A 17,041-nucleotide genomic window follows, 5' to 3' on the forward strand; every position below is an offset into this window, starting at 1 on the left:
GCAAGATGTCATATAGTATGTCCCTACCCCTTGCCCCATTAGTCAGAGTTTGTAAAGTTAACTCCCTCTTTTTCTTGTCTTCATACATAACTAACTGCTTAATACACATTCAGATTCAATGATGAATTAATGACGCATTCATCCACAGGCTCAACCTGAGATATTTGTAGTAAAAAGGTAAAGTAAGTAAATATAAAATATAAATCCAAAACATAACACAAACTGTAAATGTTCTTGATACTCACACATATTCTGCATATTATCTTACTGTTTGATTAGACCTTAATAACGACACAACATGATGGATTCCTGACTAATCACAGTTTGGCTGTGGCATGACAGCAGCTTTGTATGAATGGTTAATTCTTTATATTTTCTTTTTTTTTCTTTTTCATCATGGGATGCCAACTTTGATCTGTCCTCCTCAGAGGCCTGACAGTAAATGGTGTTTACAGCTCATGGCCGTTGTAGTTTCAGCTGCACACATTCATACATCAGTTCCAGGGGTGCTGTTTACCTAAATGAGAGCAGGGAAAGGGAGGGCTGGTGGCTGCAGCCCAGAATATTCACTAAGTCAGAGTGGTTATTTATTACAATGACAATGACAGTATATAAAACTGCAAATTAAGCCTGTGTGGTATATTGATGTGTTGATGAAAAGAAGTGATCACAGCCGACACGTCTTTTCTTGCATACAAAAAGGAGTTTATTACAAGAAAAAGAACATTATCAAAAGAATGTCGAATCCTGGAGCATCTCTGGTGCCAATGTGAGATCTCTCTCTCCTGGCCCAAAGCCCTAACCTTATATATGTTTTCTAATTCTAAAACTCCACCTTCTCCAATAGAAGGATATACTGTAGTCTTGACCAAGATGGTCAGACAAAGACAGGATCTAAAAACAGAATCTAACCTATACCTTCTGACATTTAACCTCTTGACCAGGCTAACTTAAACATAGATAAGGTATCAAGTATCCCCAAAAACCATGACCCACAGAAAAAGGGTTAATGACAAGGAACACATTCCACAAGAATCATTCATTACCTCATCTATTAGACTACTACACACAACACCTAATCCAAACATCTTTATATGCTGTAGATGTATGTGCGTGCCTTTCTCTCTTGTAACATCTGCATTTATTTATATTTATTCTATTTGAGTTACTTATCACAAATGTTCCTATCCAAATGGTGAATGACCTCTGACCTACCCCATAACCTTTAGGCTAAAACACCATGAAGAACATAAGATAATTCAAGATATTAAAGCAAAAAAGTTCAGGTGGATAATATACTACACCTGCCTTCCTGGCAACATCTGGATTTACATTATATTATATTAACATTCAGACCAAAATGGTTTGAGTGAGAGTTACTTGTCATCATTTTTCATCATCCAAATCAATACATTTGTTAAAACTGAACTGATAATCAAAGTGGACTGGTAACTGGCATGGACAACAACACTGAAGGGGCTCAGTCTGTCTAACTTCTCCTCAACCTCAGTGGAAAACATTATACATTGGAAAATCTGTGAGGAAGAGTTCATAAGGGAAATGAATCTGACTGACTTTAACCACAAAACTAAAATAGCATGAGAGAAAAGCAAGTTTTAGTTATTGCTACTTACATTTACCTATAGTGTGTGTGACTGATGGACTGAGGCCTGGGGGAGGCAGACAGAATTACAAATGGTACAGTCCACAGATAGATATTCTTTCAGAAGAATATGGAACATGTAATATTTACAATTACAGGTCAGAAGATAAATCCACTCTGCACCCCAAAAACTGTTGTTTCTGCCTCTCCAGTCAGACTCTTTAATAATTCAAACTCTGATATTTGCCATGTGACAGCTATTTGAGAGAGGAAGTCTTTGGAAGCTGTGTACTCCTGGGACAGAAAACACACAGGCTGTACTAACACAAAGGTCGCCCTCAGTGTTATGCTACTCATTCCCTATTCACTGCTAAAATACAGTTACTGCCCAGATCTGTTTATTATTCAAGACAATGGAGACAAAAAAAGAAAATACCATAAACCAATGCATACTTTCTTTATTTCATTTTTCTATGTCATGCCATTACAACAAAATGATGATAGCCAATGCTAAAACTTTCATTGTTGACTGTGAATTAGTCTATCAGATGCTGTTGGTGCACAGCGAACTGTAACATGATATAGTACAGTTGAGTTTAATGACTTTGTTACATCAACATACTGCAGTTGGTACAATTTCAAATGACAATCCTGAAGTGTGAGTTGAGAAGAAAGACCAGAGGTGGAAAGAAAACACCTGAATGGAAAATGAAAGGGTGAGATAACTATTCAGGCACTTAGAAATCCTTTCGGTTCCTTGGCTACACTGTGCTTCATTACATTGTACATGCATTTTGTAAACTATCCTGATCCTGCACGAAAATGAAACTGCCTCTACGAGACAAGGCTAAAGGGTTGTATCACATTCAAGAACAACTAATTAAAGGGATTTCAAATATTTTACACAACATCAACATTCCTATTTACACGTGATCCTATAGTCCTCACTACCAACGGATTCTAACTGCATCACTTAGACGACCACCACTATACAACCTCTGGCACATACTGATGGGAATTTTACAAGGTACCACCAACACCCAGCCTCCAGCACATCACCAACTTTGGAGGATTTCTTAAGATTATCATTTATAGTGTTTTTGAAAAAAAAACCTTTTTTTTTTCTGGGTTAAAAGATCATCTCCTGTACTTTTATGTATCAATAATATGATTTTCTGAATGTGATGTGGGAGGCATTTGAGAAAATGACATCAATCTTCTCTTCACCCGCGGCTGGGAGCATTACTCTACACAGTGTTATTAAAGGGAAATGATGCATGCATGGGCTTGTGGTAATTTGTGATAACTGAGATGATCATATACTCCACTGTGACATCTCCCCCTGAGAGGGCCTAGTAAGAAAGACACTGTGCTGGACTGTAAAACTGTAAAATGTACCAGCTCTGACTCAAACCACAAAGCACCAACAACAGAAACTAACATTTAGTCTTGTGCTTACTTGTGATCAGTGGAGATACATTAAAAAACTGACTCAGACTACAACTGAGTAAACACACCAGCTACAAAGGAGACTTCACAAACAGAACATCATAGATCTTTAACAAAATAAAAACTCAGGGTCGACTCAGGGCAAGTGCAGATTATGTGGCGTTGAAAATCTCAGAGACATTTCTTGTCCTGATCATCATGACACAAGTGTGAGGGTCTAGAGACAACAAGGTGTGTATTGATTTTAAGGTCATGAGTCAGAGTTTGGTTTTATCCAGCTCGTGATGGAGCTTCAGTCCTCCCCTCCAGCTCTTGTGCGTTCCATCTGCAGAACTTCCTCTTCTTCTCTTTAATGATGCTGTGTTTTGCAGTATCCACTTTCCTTTCCAGAGCCCAGACTCTCCTGGTCTCTCCCCTCTATTTAGATTCATAACAACTTCAAAAGCTTATTTTTCAGAATGACTCTCTATGCATAGGTGTCTAGTAAGTATTCTCACTTTTCCCACTGTCAGCAATTGGCAACTAAATTTGGAGGAGCAAACACATTGGGAGACCAAAACACCTGATAAGGTTGGGAAAAGTCATGGTTAAGGTTAATAAAAAAGACCAGTGACAAACTCAAACTCCTGTGTCTTGCATCAAAGACAGACAGACTGGATTGTTACACCAACCTCCACATTGTCACTTTTTTACGCTGTATTCACCAACTTGTTACCCAAACTTTGGCGTATGATGGAAACAGTCATCTGCAGGATCAACCACTGTGAGCAGAACTTCAAAGGTTCTGGGCTGGTTTCAGAAATGTTCTGTAGTGTTAGATGTGATTGGTCTTGTTAATATTTTTTTCTGGTCATCTACCAAAAAACTGTTGTTGACTTTGACCTCTTAAATGCTTCAACAATACAATGTTTATCAAAGCAGTTGCCTAGGCAACCTAGGCAGTCCTGTCTGTAGTGAGCAGCAGCAGACATCTGGAAGTATTGACTGATTGTAGCCTACAGTAAGTTGTTGTGCTGGACCACATCAAGGAGTTCAACTAGGATGCTTCTGTTGGTCTGAACTGATTTACTGTTCATCCTGAACTCTAAGTCGGGGTGGGGTCTGCATCAGCCAATCCTCTAAAGTACATAAAGACCCATCAAAATTCCATTAACTCACGACAGCTTGACAAGCAGTTGATGAAGATTGTGGGATATGGTGAGAAGCTCAGCAAACACTGCTCACTGGACCGTGACCTGATATAATTAAGTCAAACTACTTTTTCCATGGTCAAGATTTCCATCTTGGCCCCTTCCTTCCCTTTCTTGAAATGTCATGCCTCACATGACTTAAAATTCTAAAGTTTATTTTGATATATAATGAAGTGATTTTTATTTTATTTTTTATCACATAGTAGTATATTACCATTTGTTTGTCCGTTTGTTATTCTGACATGTGGTGTATGTCAGTTTATTACCATGAGAACAGGAATATAAAGAGAGCGTTTTCATGTTATTTAATATTTAATAAGATGTCATGGTTTCATAATATTTCTCACCATTGTTCCACCTGAATTATTGATGAAAGAGACTGTCCTATTATTATAGACACCCATCATATTATTAGTCGGTACATGAATCTGGTTAAAGGGATAGATCCAGGAATTGGATTATCACTTTCGATAATTTTCCAAGATAGTGTATTTTTATTTATTTCAATCAATTTCTAAGGATCTTTGGACTGTGATGTGAATATCTGGCGTAAATGTAATGGTGTTAAGATATATGGGTTCATACAACGGTTCAGATCCAGATGGAAATCCATCTTGGACTGGTTGTTCTACTGTAGACCATATGGTGCTACAGTACAACCCAAATACAATTATTGTTTATTTCTAGGGCTGCCCCCAAAGTGTCATTGGCGATTAGTGATTGGACAGTTAATCACAGGAAGAAAAAAAAAGTTAATAGGAAGTCACAACAGTCACTCAGTCATGGACAGACATCATTTAAGTGGCTGGTCCCCATGGCTATAAAAAAATACTGAGTGTCTTAGGTTTTACAAACTGGGCACATTTATAAATAAAATGATATAATGTGACTTAGAGACGTGGTACAATGAACAGCAGCAACAACGTCTTTATTTTTACTAACACACGAGTGACAAGTGAGAATTCCTGTCTTACGGCAACTCAAATATCAAAGCAACCTGCATACACAGAACAGTCTGTTACAGTAATTACACACCCATGTGTCACCATGGACTCCCAAAGTGTGGATCATTTCACGAGGCTTAAGGACAACTCTAACATGCAAATGCTGCAGACACACATTTGCCTGTCGTTCTCTGATCCCAAACAACGCTTGGTATTTTGTAACATTTAGCTTAACATTAACCATTTAGCATGTTCACTCACTTCCACATCCTCTTTGCTCATTGCTTCGGCATATTCAGAGTGAATATGAGCCTGGAACGTTCACAGGCAGTCTGCTTTGTACACACACTTCCTGTTGATATTTTAGGCCTCATTATTAGAGATTTGCATTTCTCTTCAGTTTAGCGCTACATTATCCATGTTGCTCATATTCTTTCTGAGCCTTGGACACAGACAATTTTCAATGCCCTCAAAAAGTACACATTGTAGTAAATGAATTAACTGAATTAATACAAACATGCAATGACTAGTCAGCTAATGGTTTTACCTGACAACTACCAGTTGACTTGGAAAACTTTAGTCAGGGGCAGCCCGAATTATTTCCCAGCCAGGCTGGCAACCAAACTGTGCAAGATGTTATCGTTTGTAGACTGTAATGTCCTCTTTACCTGTTATTATGATCTGAAGTGTCTCACTGAACATGCTCAGATTCAGAGCAGAGTGAGTTACAGCCTTCAGCTATAACATCTATGATTTTCTATGTGTCAGGGTGGATTTCTATAGTGGCCTTGTCAGAACTGCAGCCCTGAAGAATAGCAGGTAATACACAGAAGCTAGCAACCATTTTGACTGAGCATTTAGTTTTGACTTAAAACGGAAAGAATTTAAGCAATTTAACATATTTTAATGATTGACTTTTGACAATAAATGTCATACTTTTTACTAATTCAGACTGAGTATCTTATGTTTGACAATTTTGTCTGTTATCTGTTATCTACAAATCAAATAATTATTTAATAGCTCACAAATTTAACCTAGTGTTACATAAATTTAACATAATTGTAATCGAACCTTTTTACTTTTTAATTTCTCTTAACATTTATAAGTTTCACTTATTGTGGAAAAAAGGGCTTAAATAGAATCTAGTAGCCTATTCTTAGCCACAGTGAGTGAACATTCGCAAAACTTTTCGGTGAAATCTAGACCCACTGTTTGCTGTTTGATTGTGAAAACTTAAGGTAATTCACCTGTTTAAACGGCAGGTTACCATAGTTTTCAAGAAAAGCATGGAGTTAATACTTGATACCACGTATCTACATTCAAAGATGTAATACTTTTACACAAGGTATGGAATAAATGGTCTCTAGAAACATCATGAGTTGGGAAAGGCTGAGGTTTCAGTGTGACACTGTGGAGATGTAGATCTCGTAACATGATTCCATTTGAAGATTCAGTTGGTTCAGCAAGTGTTTCCAAAACTCAATCTGTTCTTTCTAGTAGCTTTGAGATACCAAAATGAGGGCTCTGGAAAAATGGATTCAAGGGCGTTACAACTTAAAAATATATTTGTATTCATCAGATATTCCAAATTTTCATCTAAAAATAGCCATTGTCATGCCAATATTTAAACCTGAGATTTAGATTTTTAAAACTCCATAAGTAATTTCTGTAGAAAATATATTGTTGGTATTAACATTATTAGACTGTGGCCTCCCATCTCATCTTATCTCAGATCAGTCGTGAACAAACCCTGGTAAGAACATAAAACAAGATTTCCAAAATACAAAGATTTATCTGCAGTTTTGATGCTCACATCACTAGTGGTACAAATAGTAAACATTGGGTGGGTCCTGGTACATGAACATTTTAGTGTTCCTTAGGGTTGTGGAGGACACTGCTGTCAGACAACAGTGCTAATGTCGTCGGCCTCGTCCGGCTTCTTGGGCTTGCTGGGGAGGGATTTGAGGTACTCCAGGTGGCGTCGAGCATCCTCTTGGTTCTGCCGGACATAATACACCACGTATGAAATCACCATGGCAAACCAACCAAACATGGTTACCAACATAGCGTAGTCTGTGGTCCTTTTGGCCAGGTTACACAGGTCAATGTCCACGGCAAAGAAAGGTCTTCCCTCCTGGTCACCAAGCTCGGAGCTCCTGCAGAGAACCCGGGTGGCGGCGTCGTGGTTGTGGGCCATCCCGCCGATGGCCTGCTGGAGAGCACAGTCACAATGCCAAGGGTTGTCATCCACGATGACGCGGGCCTTGAGCCGAGCGAAAGCATCCTTGTGTACGCTAGTAATACGGTTGTGGGACAGGTCCAGCACCTGTAAAGTGGCCTCTATGCCACTGAAGGCTGCTTCCCCTAAAGTCTCCACTGCGTTGTATGAAAGATTAAGCTCCCTCAGGAGCCGAAGTCCATGGAAAGTCTGATCAGGTACGGCTCCAATCTGGTTGTGATCCAGTCTCAACAGGACGGTGTCCACCGGGAGGCTCGGGGGGATCTCTTTGAGGCGGGACTGACTGCAGGTAACGTTGAGGCCATGGAGGTGGAGGTCACGTTGGCAGATGCAGCCTTTTGGACACATACTGGCCGAGGGGAAGCACAGGGCCATGAGGACAAGGCTCTGAAGGAGCAGGCACATGGGGATGGAGCGTGACAGCCACAGGTCCAGCAGAGTCATACTGACCGGCCGTCAGCAGCATCCCGCCTAGGGCCACAACCCCGACTGATCCCTTACACAAATGGCATATTGGTGACTGGTCCTCACTCACCTCCCAATAAAGATACTGGACTGCCAACTGACATTATCATGCTGGGTTGAAGCCTGAAACAAGACCAAACAGAAAGACAGGTTGAACTTTTCAGCCAATAGGATGTCCATAACCTGCTTTTACTGCTTTCACTATCGCGATAGCTTGAATGGATTGTTATAGTGAATCAAGAATATATTTTACTGGGTTTGTCTGACTCAATCTTGAGGTGGTTTGGAACAAGAAACCAATAGGGAAACCTAATCTGTGGGGTGGAAGCATTTAAAAGGTTATTTTACCTGCACTTCATTCTTCACATATCAAATCGCATTGTTGAATTACTAACTACTTGTACAGACTGACCAATAACACTTCTTCTTGTCATTCTTGTTCTCAAGACGAGCTCCTCAACAGCAGATCATCAGATCAGTATTTCTCAGAGTTTCTAGGAGTTGACTGTGGTTACAAAATATTTCACAGTGATGCCAATCAGAGCTTAGGAGATCAATATTGACCTCATGTTACCATGATAGCACATTCATGACATCCATGACAATCAGTTTCCCACTGTCCTCTTAATGAGCAGGAAGAGACAGAAAACCAATAAACATGGACTTGATGTGAGTTTCTATTGTGAAATCTTTACCTTGTTTTGAATAAAATGTAGGCAGACAGAAATATCATGGAATAAAAGTCCCCAGATAGAATTATAGGCCACTGAACACAACCATGGTTAAATGTGATGGATTCACTGTTTTCAATAGCTACACAATATTCTTTTACCTTATGTGACCAACTCTGCAACATACCATCTGAAACTAAATTAAACAAATGATCCTCGGCACTAAATCATCCATGTATAATTAATACGTGTTCATTCCTTAGAGGTGGCAGTAAGTGTATTTAAAAAAAATTGTTCCCATTACAGTTATGATAAATCACAGAATGACTCCAGCTCTGGATTTAATGCACACACACGAGAAGTTTCATAGAGATGTTTAGAGATGTGTCCCTCATGATGTTTCCGAGGTCACAGATCCGAGTTCTTTCATGCCACTGAATGGATAGATGGATAGCATGGCTCACATCTAAAGCATTATAAAGCAGCTATAGCTGGTATTTTCATGATGGCAGTAAATATAGGGTATTGTGATCAGTTGTGGTGATGAACCTCCAGAGACTCATCACCTGAACCTGCTGCATCCCTCACTATAACCAGGCTTTACAGGTTCAGCCGTGCATCCCTGTTCACACCTGGCTTTAACATGTATCTGGGCTGATCAGATCTCTAAGTATGTTGGTTCACACCTGGAGTTAGAATGTGTCTGCACATGTGTCTCCTGTGACAGATGTTGCGTTCTGACTCAACACACTGGTTATATTAACGAGCACATCATTTCTGTTTGACACAAGTCTGTGTAATTCAGTGAGTGATGGAAACCAACATTGCATGTATGTTTATTTGTCTATAGAGTGAGGAAGTGAGATCTGATCAGTGGTCACTGGAGACACGTGGAGATGTATCTTAAGGCAGGTGTGAACAGACGTACTTAGAGCTGTGATCAGGCCAGTGAAGACAGTGGCGTATTCAGGGAGTGGCCTTGGGTGGCATGGGCCATCCTTGAAATCTGATTGGCCACCCCAGGTGCCACCCCAAAATGTAATGGGCTATATGCCTAGTCAGAGGCATTTTATACATTGTTTATACTGGCCTTTGTCAAGTAATTCTTTTCTCATTGAGGTTTTCTATCACAAGTGTATGTTGCTACTCCTGTATTTTGTATTTTCTGTATTTTCCTGTCTAGTTTTTCTTGCAGTGTTAGTAATTTAAGTATGGGTTTTGCAGACAAAATGGGTATGGCCAAAACCTGTGTGGGTGTGTGTTTGTGTGTGCACGTGCTCGCGCTTCATGCCACCCCACCATAAGTCAGTGCTTGGGCCACCCTTATCAAAAATGTCTGGTTACGCCCCTGAGTGAAGACACATGTTGGTCTGAAATGTGGTCTCAGTGATCAGATCTCAAAGGCATCCTCAGTGCGTTTGGAAGTTAAGTGCTGCTTTTAACCAGTCCACAAAGTCAATGTATGTGTGAATGATAGAGAGAGAGAGAACAGGCCATCGGTAGCTGTCCTTCAAGGACACAGGACACATTGTGTTCATACTGCAGAGGAATATGGACACTGAATGAGGTCTGAGCGTCTTCAGTGTGTGTTGGGTGTGTGTGTTCTCACCTGAACTTTGAGGTGAACACTGATATCAGATTAAGATGTTGATACCACGTCTGAACAATGTTACCCTGTAAAGTCCTGTGTTCCTAAGGATTCTACCTTTGACCCAGAATAAGAATGTCAGCATGCTAACAAGCTACAATAATGTCTGTACAATAAACCAGGACAGTGAATCAAGTCGGTGTTAAAAGGACTAAGTTAAAACTCTGACCTGCTGGACAGAAAGCCCGAAAATCACCGGTCATCAAGATTTATTTTCACCATGAACAAGTCCATAAGTGAGATACCAGTCTGGGCCAAAGTAATGGAACAACATGCTGCCACCTCTTGGAGCCACATAGCTACTGGAATTTGGAGCCATCATCCTGAAGGGCCTAACGCTTCATCCAAAACTTTCTGTCGCGTACACGAGACGTGATGGAAATAGTCTCAAACTTCAGCCTGGCCGGTCACTTCAGTAAAGTCTCTGAGCTTTGGTCAAGTTTATTTGAGGTGCACTGAGGATTTAACACTGACCCTATGGTGGCCCTGACAGCTCCATGCAATTCAGCTTCATGCAAACAGACAACGCCCACACAAATTCAGGAATACAATCTTCAGCACTTTCACGACATGCTCTGTAAATTACTTTGACATTTGATTTGTGTGTTTTTTAATCTATTAGAACTATTTCCAACTCACTTTCCAGATATTTCAGAGAAAAGAGGAAGTGTGATGCTACTTTGTAAGACAATCACTCACTTGTTGAGATGGGAGAGGGAAGCTTTGATTGGTGGGATTACAAATAGAAACTGACAGATCCTGCACAGTGCATCTTTACACAATGTAGGTCTGCATTATTGTAATGGAATTGTAACATAGAGTCCATTAGATAAAACAGGGAGCAGGTTTACTCTATCAAACTGTCAATTTACCTTTTATACATGATGCTTCAAATGAATGTACAGGTTTGATTCATAGGTAAGACCAGTGAGTAATAATGGACTAGCATAGCTTTACTTTTCCAATTTGCGATTGTGTTGTACCGCTGAGGAAAAGTGCATTTGGTCAAGCTGTATTCTCTTTCCGTGCATCCCAGACCTGGAACCAAATACCTAGCACTATACGTTACCTCGTTTACTAAACATCTCAAGACATGGCTATTGGAAAATCAGATGTGTGATCATAATCCTGTCTAAGAGTGTTAATTGTATGGGGCACCACTCTGTATTTTTTTTTGTGTCTTTTTTTTTTTTTGTACATTGTATACATATACTTACGTATGTATTTCATTTTTTTTTTTTTTTTTTTTTTTTTTTACAATAGTGTGCACATAGTTCATTTATGTATACAAATTTAGTGCAATTAGACACACATCTAAATGTGCAATCGTGTGCCATGGACATAGTGCAATTTAAGTCAATCCTGCACTTTATTGGGGCATTGTGCAATCAGATTAAATTTATCTTGCACTTGTCACTTTAGCAAATAGCACTTTAATTAGCACTGTAGCACTTTATAACTGTTCCGTAATCTCTTGGTCCCCTTAATACTTTTTCGGCCAATTAATATACGTATGTTGTTCATGTCATATATGTTTATGTAAGATGTCAAGGTGTTATGATGATGCATTGTCTGTTGTTGTAGTCCTGCCTCTTGTGCTTTTATCTTCATTGTTTTTATGTTTAACATCAACCTGCCAATGGGACTGGGGATGGAAATTAGCCACTTGGCTACAATCCCACATATTTACACAACAGTGTTCACTGTTCCCATTTAAAAAAATTAAATAAATCTGAAATCTGAATCTGAATAAATATAAGGACAGCGTGATTGTTTTCTGCTGCTGCAGTGGGTCCACAGTCAGAAAGCAAAGAATCATTAACTGCTGGCTAAAGTCACTCATCGGCCCCCTGCCTGCCACAGGGTTTTTTCCCCACGAGGATGGATTACAGGGAAGAGATGGCACGTCTCACACGCTGGCTACAACCTCCACAAGCTCACAGCAAGGCTTCTCTGCTGTCAGAGGCCGGCTCACGAAAGGTCACATCACCTCGCCTGTTACACCTCAAGGATTACATGCCATCTATCTACAGCACACCACATGTTTACACGCTAGTACCAGGACATGCAAATAGATAGTGGAAAGCAGTGGTTCTCAAACTTTTTTACATCAAGGACCCCTAAATTGACACAAATTAGACCACAGACTTTTGAAGCAAACACCAGAAGTACACAAATATTTGTCCTGAGACTGAAAAACGTTTCTTTTTTAGTCAATGTACGTTCAAATTAGGGCCAATGGCGTGAATTTTTGAAAAAAAATGGTAAGATTTCTAAAAGAAATAAATTAATTTTAAAAAATGAATATATTTTTTTTTAATTCTAGAAAAAGCGGTAACATTTCTAAAAAAGTAAAAAGATTCTCCAAAAAAAAAGGTTAAAAATTTTCGAAAAAAATTGTAAAAATTCGAGAAAAAGTTGGGCACCCTCTTGAACCCTCTTACGAACCCCACTTTGAGAGCCATTGGTGTAAAGAGACTGACAATTATGTTAAAAAGAATATGTGTTTGTTCTTCAACCAGTAAGTTTGTTATTTGTGGATCCTTTAAAGTTGCACTACTCAGTTCTGGTATATCAACCATGGCTGTGTATAATGTGAGAGGGATCAGTCATAGTGATGAGCCTATAGAAAATTCTTCACAGTCTCTGCAGCCCTGTGGACCTTTATGGAGGCTTCATGTTGTTTTACGATCTGCTGTTCTGCTTCAGTCTCACAGCTGTCAACACTGTCATCTCAAGTCGCAGCGGGCGGCTGTTTTCAGCAAAATAAAGCACTGATGAATTCACTGCAGATCCCCAAACAACAGGCAGAACATAGAGTGTTTAGCCACTTAAGAGTAAAATATTTTTCCACTGAGACAACTACTGTGACAGTCTGCAGGGTGACATTAGAAATGTGTTTGTGGCAACACAGAAAAAATGAATGAATGCAGCAACAGCACATTCCACTGGACAGGACAAGGTGATACTGCAGTGGCTTCAGAATGCTTTTTGCAAACTGTAGATTTAATTGTAGATGGATGACTGTGAATCTAAATAGTATTCACTCACACCCTAAGTTCAGTAGTTTATAGAAGCTTCTTGCAGAAATTAATCACCCTAAGAGAAAGTGAGAAGCGACAAACTAACTTTCAAGGAACCCCGACTATGAAGACCTGTAGGGTTTATGAGATTAATGTTGGTGTATTTGTAGATGTCTTCGTTTTTATGAAATTTCAAATTAAGGAAATTGTTTTTATGGCTTTATACAGTCATAGTCAGATAGAGAGAGATAATGAGTGATAATGAAACATGTAATGAAAGCAGTGTTTTTGCTGTAATGGAGGAAAGGCACAGTGTCAAGATAAAGTTTTAAGATACGGCCTCATAAACGATTAACGTAGTTCTTACCCACTCCTCAAAATATACTGGTAGTTGTAGGCAAGTTATTTGATGGCCACTGCAGTACAGTAGTTGAGGGCCTTCTCTATGACCAAAGCTCTGATTTCAGTGTTGAATGACATTTCATCTCATTTTACAGACAAATATACAGACCCATAAAAACAACACAACTGGTCTAAACGAGTTAGATAACTCAGCATTATAATTTAATTTAAAACAGTTTCCACACGTCATGTTTCATGTTAATAAAACTTTGCCAAATGACAACTAGCCCAGTAAAACTGACTGACTAATTAATATGCACAGAATTGATTTAGCTTATTTACCACTTACAGCACAAGGCTCCCTTCACCTCAGTGCAAAGAGCACACTGAGTATAACTGTGGCAGCTGGGCACGGGCTAACATTGTAGCTTGGAGCTGATTGATTGGTTTGTTATTCTATTTATTTAACAAACGGCTGTTTTAAAATGTGTGTGATGATTTGCTGATACTTGAATCTTAAATTATAGACCATAAGCAAATAAACTGTACATGGAGAATTAGTCAGTGCTCTGAGTATCTAATCACAATCATCTGACAAAGCATTGAAAGCATTCCTGCGTGGGCCATAAAGGTCTATGTGTATTTCTTTAATATCATGTTGAGTGAAATGGAATTCTCCTTTATATTCTGCAGGTATACATTCCTGCTATTCACATCCCTCTGAGTTAGTTATTGTGTAGCATGTATGTACAGTCCAGGCAGGAAGTAAACCATCCGCTGCTCGTGGGTTCAGTTAGCAGTTGTTCTGGTGAAAAGACCAGAGGAAGAAGCCACAGCCTTGTGAAGCCCTGACAGGAGTTACAGTACATAATATAGAAGCATAAACTGGCGTCTTCTCTGTTCAGATCTTCTTTCTATTTTTTTGTCTTTTGACATAAATTCAATTTTACTACTGAAGCAGCAATCCCTACTTTATTATTTAACATTTCCACTGGTGTATGACTATTGAAATGAATAAATACACAAGTAGCTACATTTACTTAGAACACACTTTGCCATGATGTCGTGGCTCATGAAACAGTTCAAAAATGATTGAGGTGATGCAATTACATTTTGCCAGTTTCATTCTTTTACATGAATAAATAAGAAGAGAGAGATCTTCTAAACATGGTATACATATGGATTCATATGGAATGTAATCCATATAAATGCTGGACCTTGGGGATCACTGTCTCCTCAACAGACTGCACAGTTAGTTACAGATATTTTCAAGTACAATGATCAGTGAGTTTAGCAGCTTCATTGTGAGAATTAGTTTTATTTTATAGGCTCTATAGAGAAGTACAGTGCACGGACAGATCTCCTACCCAGTTATTCAATAATTAAACTGTGAACATGTTACTGTACAAACTGCATCACACACAGTGTGTGCGAGGGGACGATCACCAGAGCCCCCAGGATATATTATTGTAACACAATATTACTGAAACGTTAATATCCTGAGTACTGCAATTACATGCTATGATACAATATTGATTACCCGTTCCTCCTGCTAATTATGTCCCACAAGGACATTTTTTCCACCACTTTTTTTGATCTGATAGGATAAAGTCCTGAAATGATTTATTCTTGCAAAACGATATCGTCCCAAGATCCCAGACAGACCGACCAATTAACACAGTCACACACAAAAAGGTATTCTAGTAACGTACTAAAAAATGACATTGGGATTTTCAGTCTGCATCATGAAAGATTGATACTTGGCATCCATGTATCAATACAACATATTGCCACAACATATTGCGATATGCTGTTTCGCTATAGTGACAGTGGCAGATGTGTTTAGTGAGATTTCATAAGATTTAATTTGTGCAGTTTGGGCTCCAGTATGGAGACAATAGCACTGAGTATGCAGTTAAATTCAAGCTGTAATTGGTTTTGAGTGTTACTCCTACTCCAGAGGAAAACGCCAGGCTCTTGATGTGTCTAAGAAGACACTGAAAGTCTTTTTAGGTCTGAATTCCCACTGAGGACTAATTAAATAGACTATGTTTAGTTAGTTCTACTGCTCTGTCTATAAATCAAGGCTCCTCCACCACCGCCTCGTCTGTCAGGTTTCTGGCTGCTGTCAATGTGACAGGCTGGAGGAAATGACCGAATATGAGTGATCCCAGCTCCTTGTGACCATGGGCTGGATGTGAGAGCAGGAGGCAGGAGAACATCCAGCTGCCTGCAGCCTCTTCATCATCTGACGTGATGTTCTCACCATCTTCTGTCACATTCAAACCTCACGCTATCGCCCTGTCACACCTTGTCTATGCAAAACTCAATTCAACACTTTGATGTTTTTTTTACATTATCCATCTTTCCTGTCATATGATAGTGAGACTAATTGCAGCCTACAACAAAAACCCAAATCATGAATCTAGATGAGACAAATAATAATTCGGCTTAACATAACCAGACCCAGACTCAGCTGTTCCACTGCAGTTTTAACTTTAATAAAGAGCCCCCCCCCCCCCACACACACACACACACACCCCAGGTCTTTGTCGCCCTCCGCCGCCTATTCAATGCAAAAAATATGACTAGAAACTGCGGGCGAAGCGGGAATAAAGTTGGAAATGAGAATAAACTGAAATCAGCTTGTTCTTTGATTGTACGACGATTTAATGTGTTTATTAATCATTTGAACTATGTGTTTAGGCTATTTGTGTTTCACACAGCCTGCTGTTCCGGTAATTACCACAGAGACATGGAATAAAATATGTTTTACAAAGGCGTCTGGCAGAGCGTCGCCTGAGAAAACATCACGCACCAGTCTACCTGGACCGACTGCCAGCAGATCTGCTTCATGTTGTCTCACTGTCACAACACAGCAGCACAGCACTCATCTGGAATCATCCCATTTATTAATCATAAATCACATGTGATCAAAAGCAAATTTGTCCATGCAGAAAATGAATGAAGGCAGCGATCGTAGCAGAGACACGCACGCACACACACACACACACACACACACACACACACACACACACACACACACACACACACACACACACACACACACACACCTCACAGCGCAGAGACGAGCACAGGAGCAACAGGCGACAAACACAAGTCTCTCTCCTCACCAGCAGCAGCAGCCACGATCCTCAGCAGCTGTAGTCCGGGTGTGGAGTGGACATCATCACAGGCCGCCACGGTGCTGAGCCGCTCACTACTGCTGCTGCTGCTGCTGCTGCACAAGTCGCAGTGTGAATCCGCATCTTTACTGTACCTTCCACTGAGAAAGAAACACCGCACAGGAGTGAACGGTGAGGAAGGGAGGGGTTCTGCTGGGTGAAGTCACCGCCTCACACAGCAACGCATCACTTCCGATACCAGCTTTCAGTATAAAACCAAAGTTGGCGTCACAATGGATGAGATGGGAGTCATTATAGTATCATCAACACATCCAAGACTCT

General features: G+C 39.8%; 1 protein-coding gene across 1 annotated transcript; it reads right to left on the minus strand.

Annotated features, from left to right (window-relative positions):
* Positions 1–6,503: 6,503 nt before the first annotated feature.
* Positions 6,504–8,028, minus strand: lrrc3b (leucine rich repeat containing 3B). The gene has a single exon (XM_085792255.1). It carries the CDS (start codon positions 7,867–7,869, stop codon positions 7,087–7,089), a length of 783 nt encoding a protein of 260 aa, XP_085648381.1. The 5' UTR covers positions 7,870–8,028; the 3' UTR covers positions 6,504–7,086.
* Positions 8,029–17,041: the final 9,013 nt, after the last annotated feature.

This window comes from Trachurus japonicus, chromosome 11, assembly GCF_045865225.1.
Source record: "Trachurus japonicus isolate A0001 chromosome 11, Traja_1.0".
Lineage (NCBI taxonomy): Eukaryota > Metazoa > Chordata > Actinopteri > Carangiformes > Carangidae > Trachurus > Trachurus japonicus.

Excerpts from the sequence above, each read along its gene's own strand:
- lrrc3b (XM_085792255.1), bottom strand. The coding sequence starts at position 7,869 with ATGACTCTGCTGGACCTGTGGCTGTCACGCTCCATCCCCATGTGCCTG.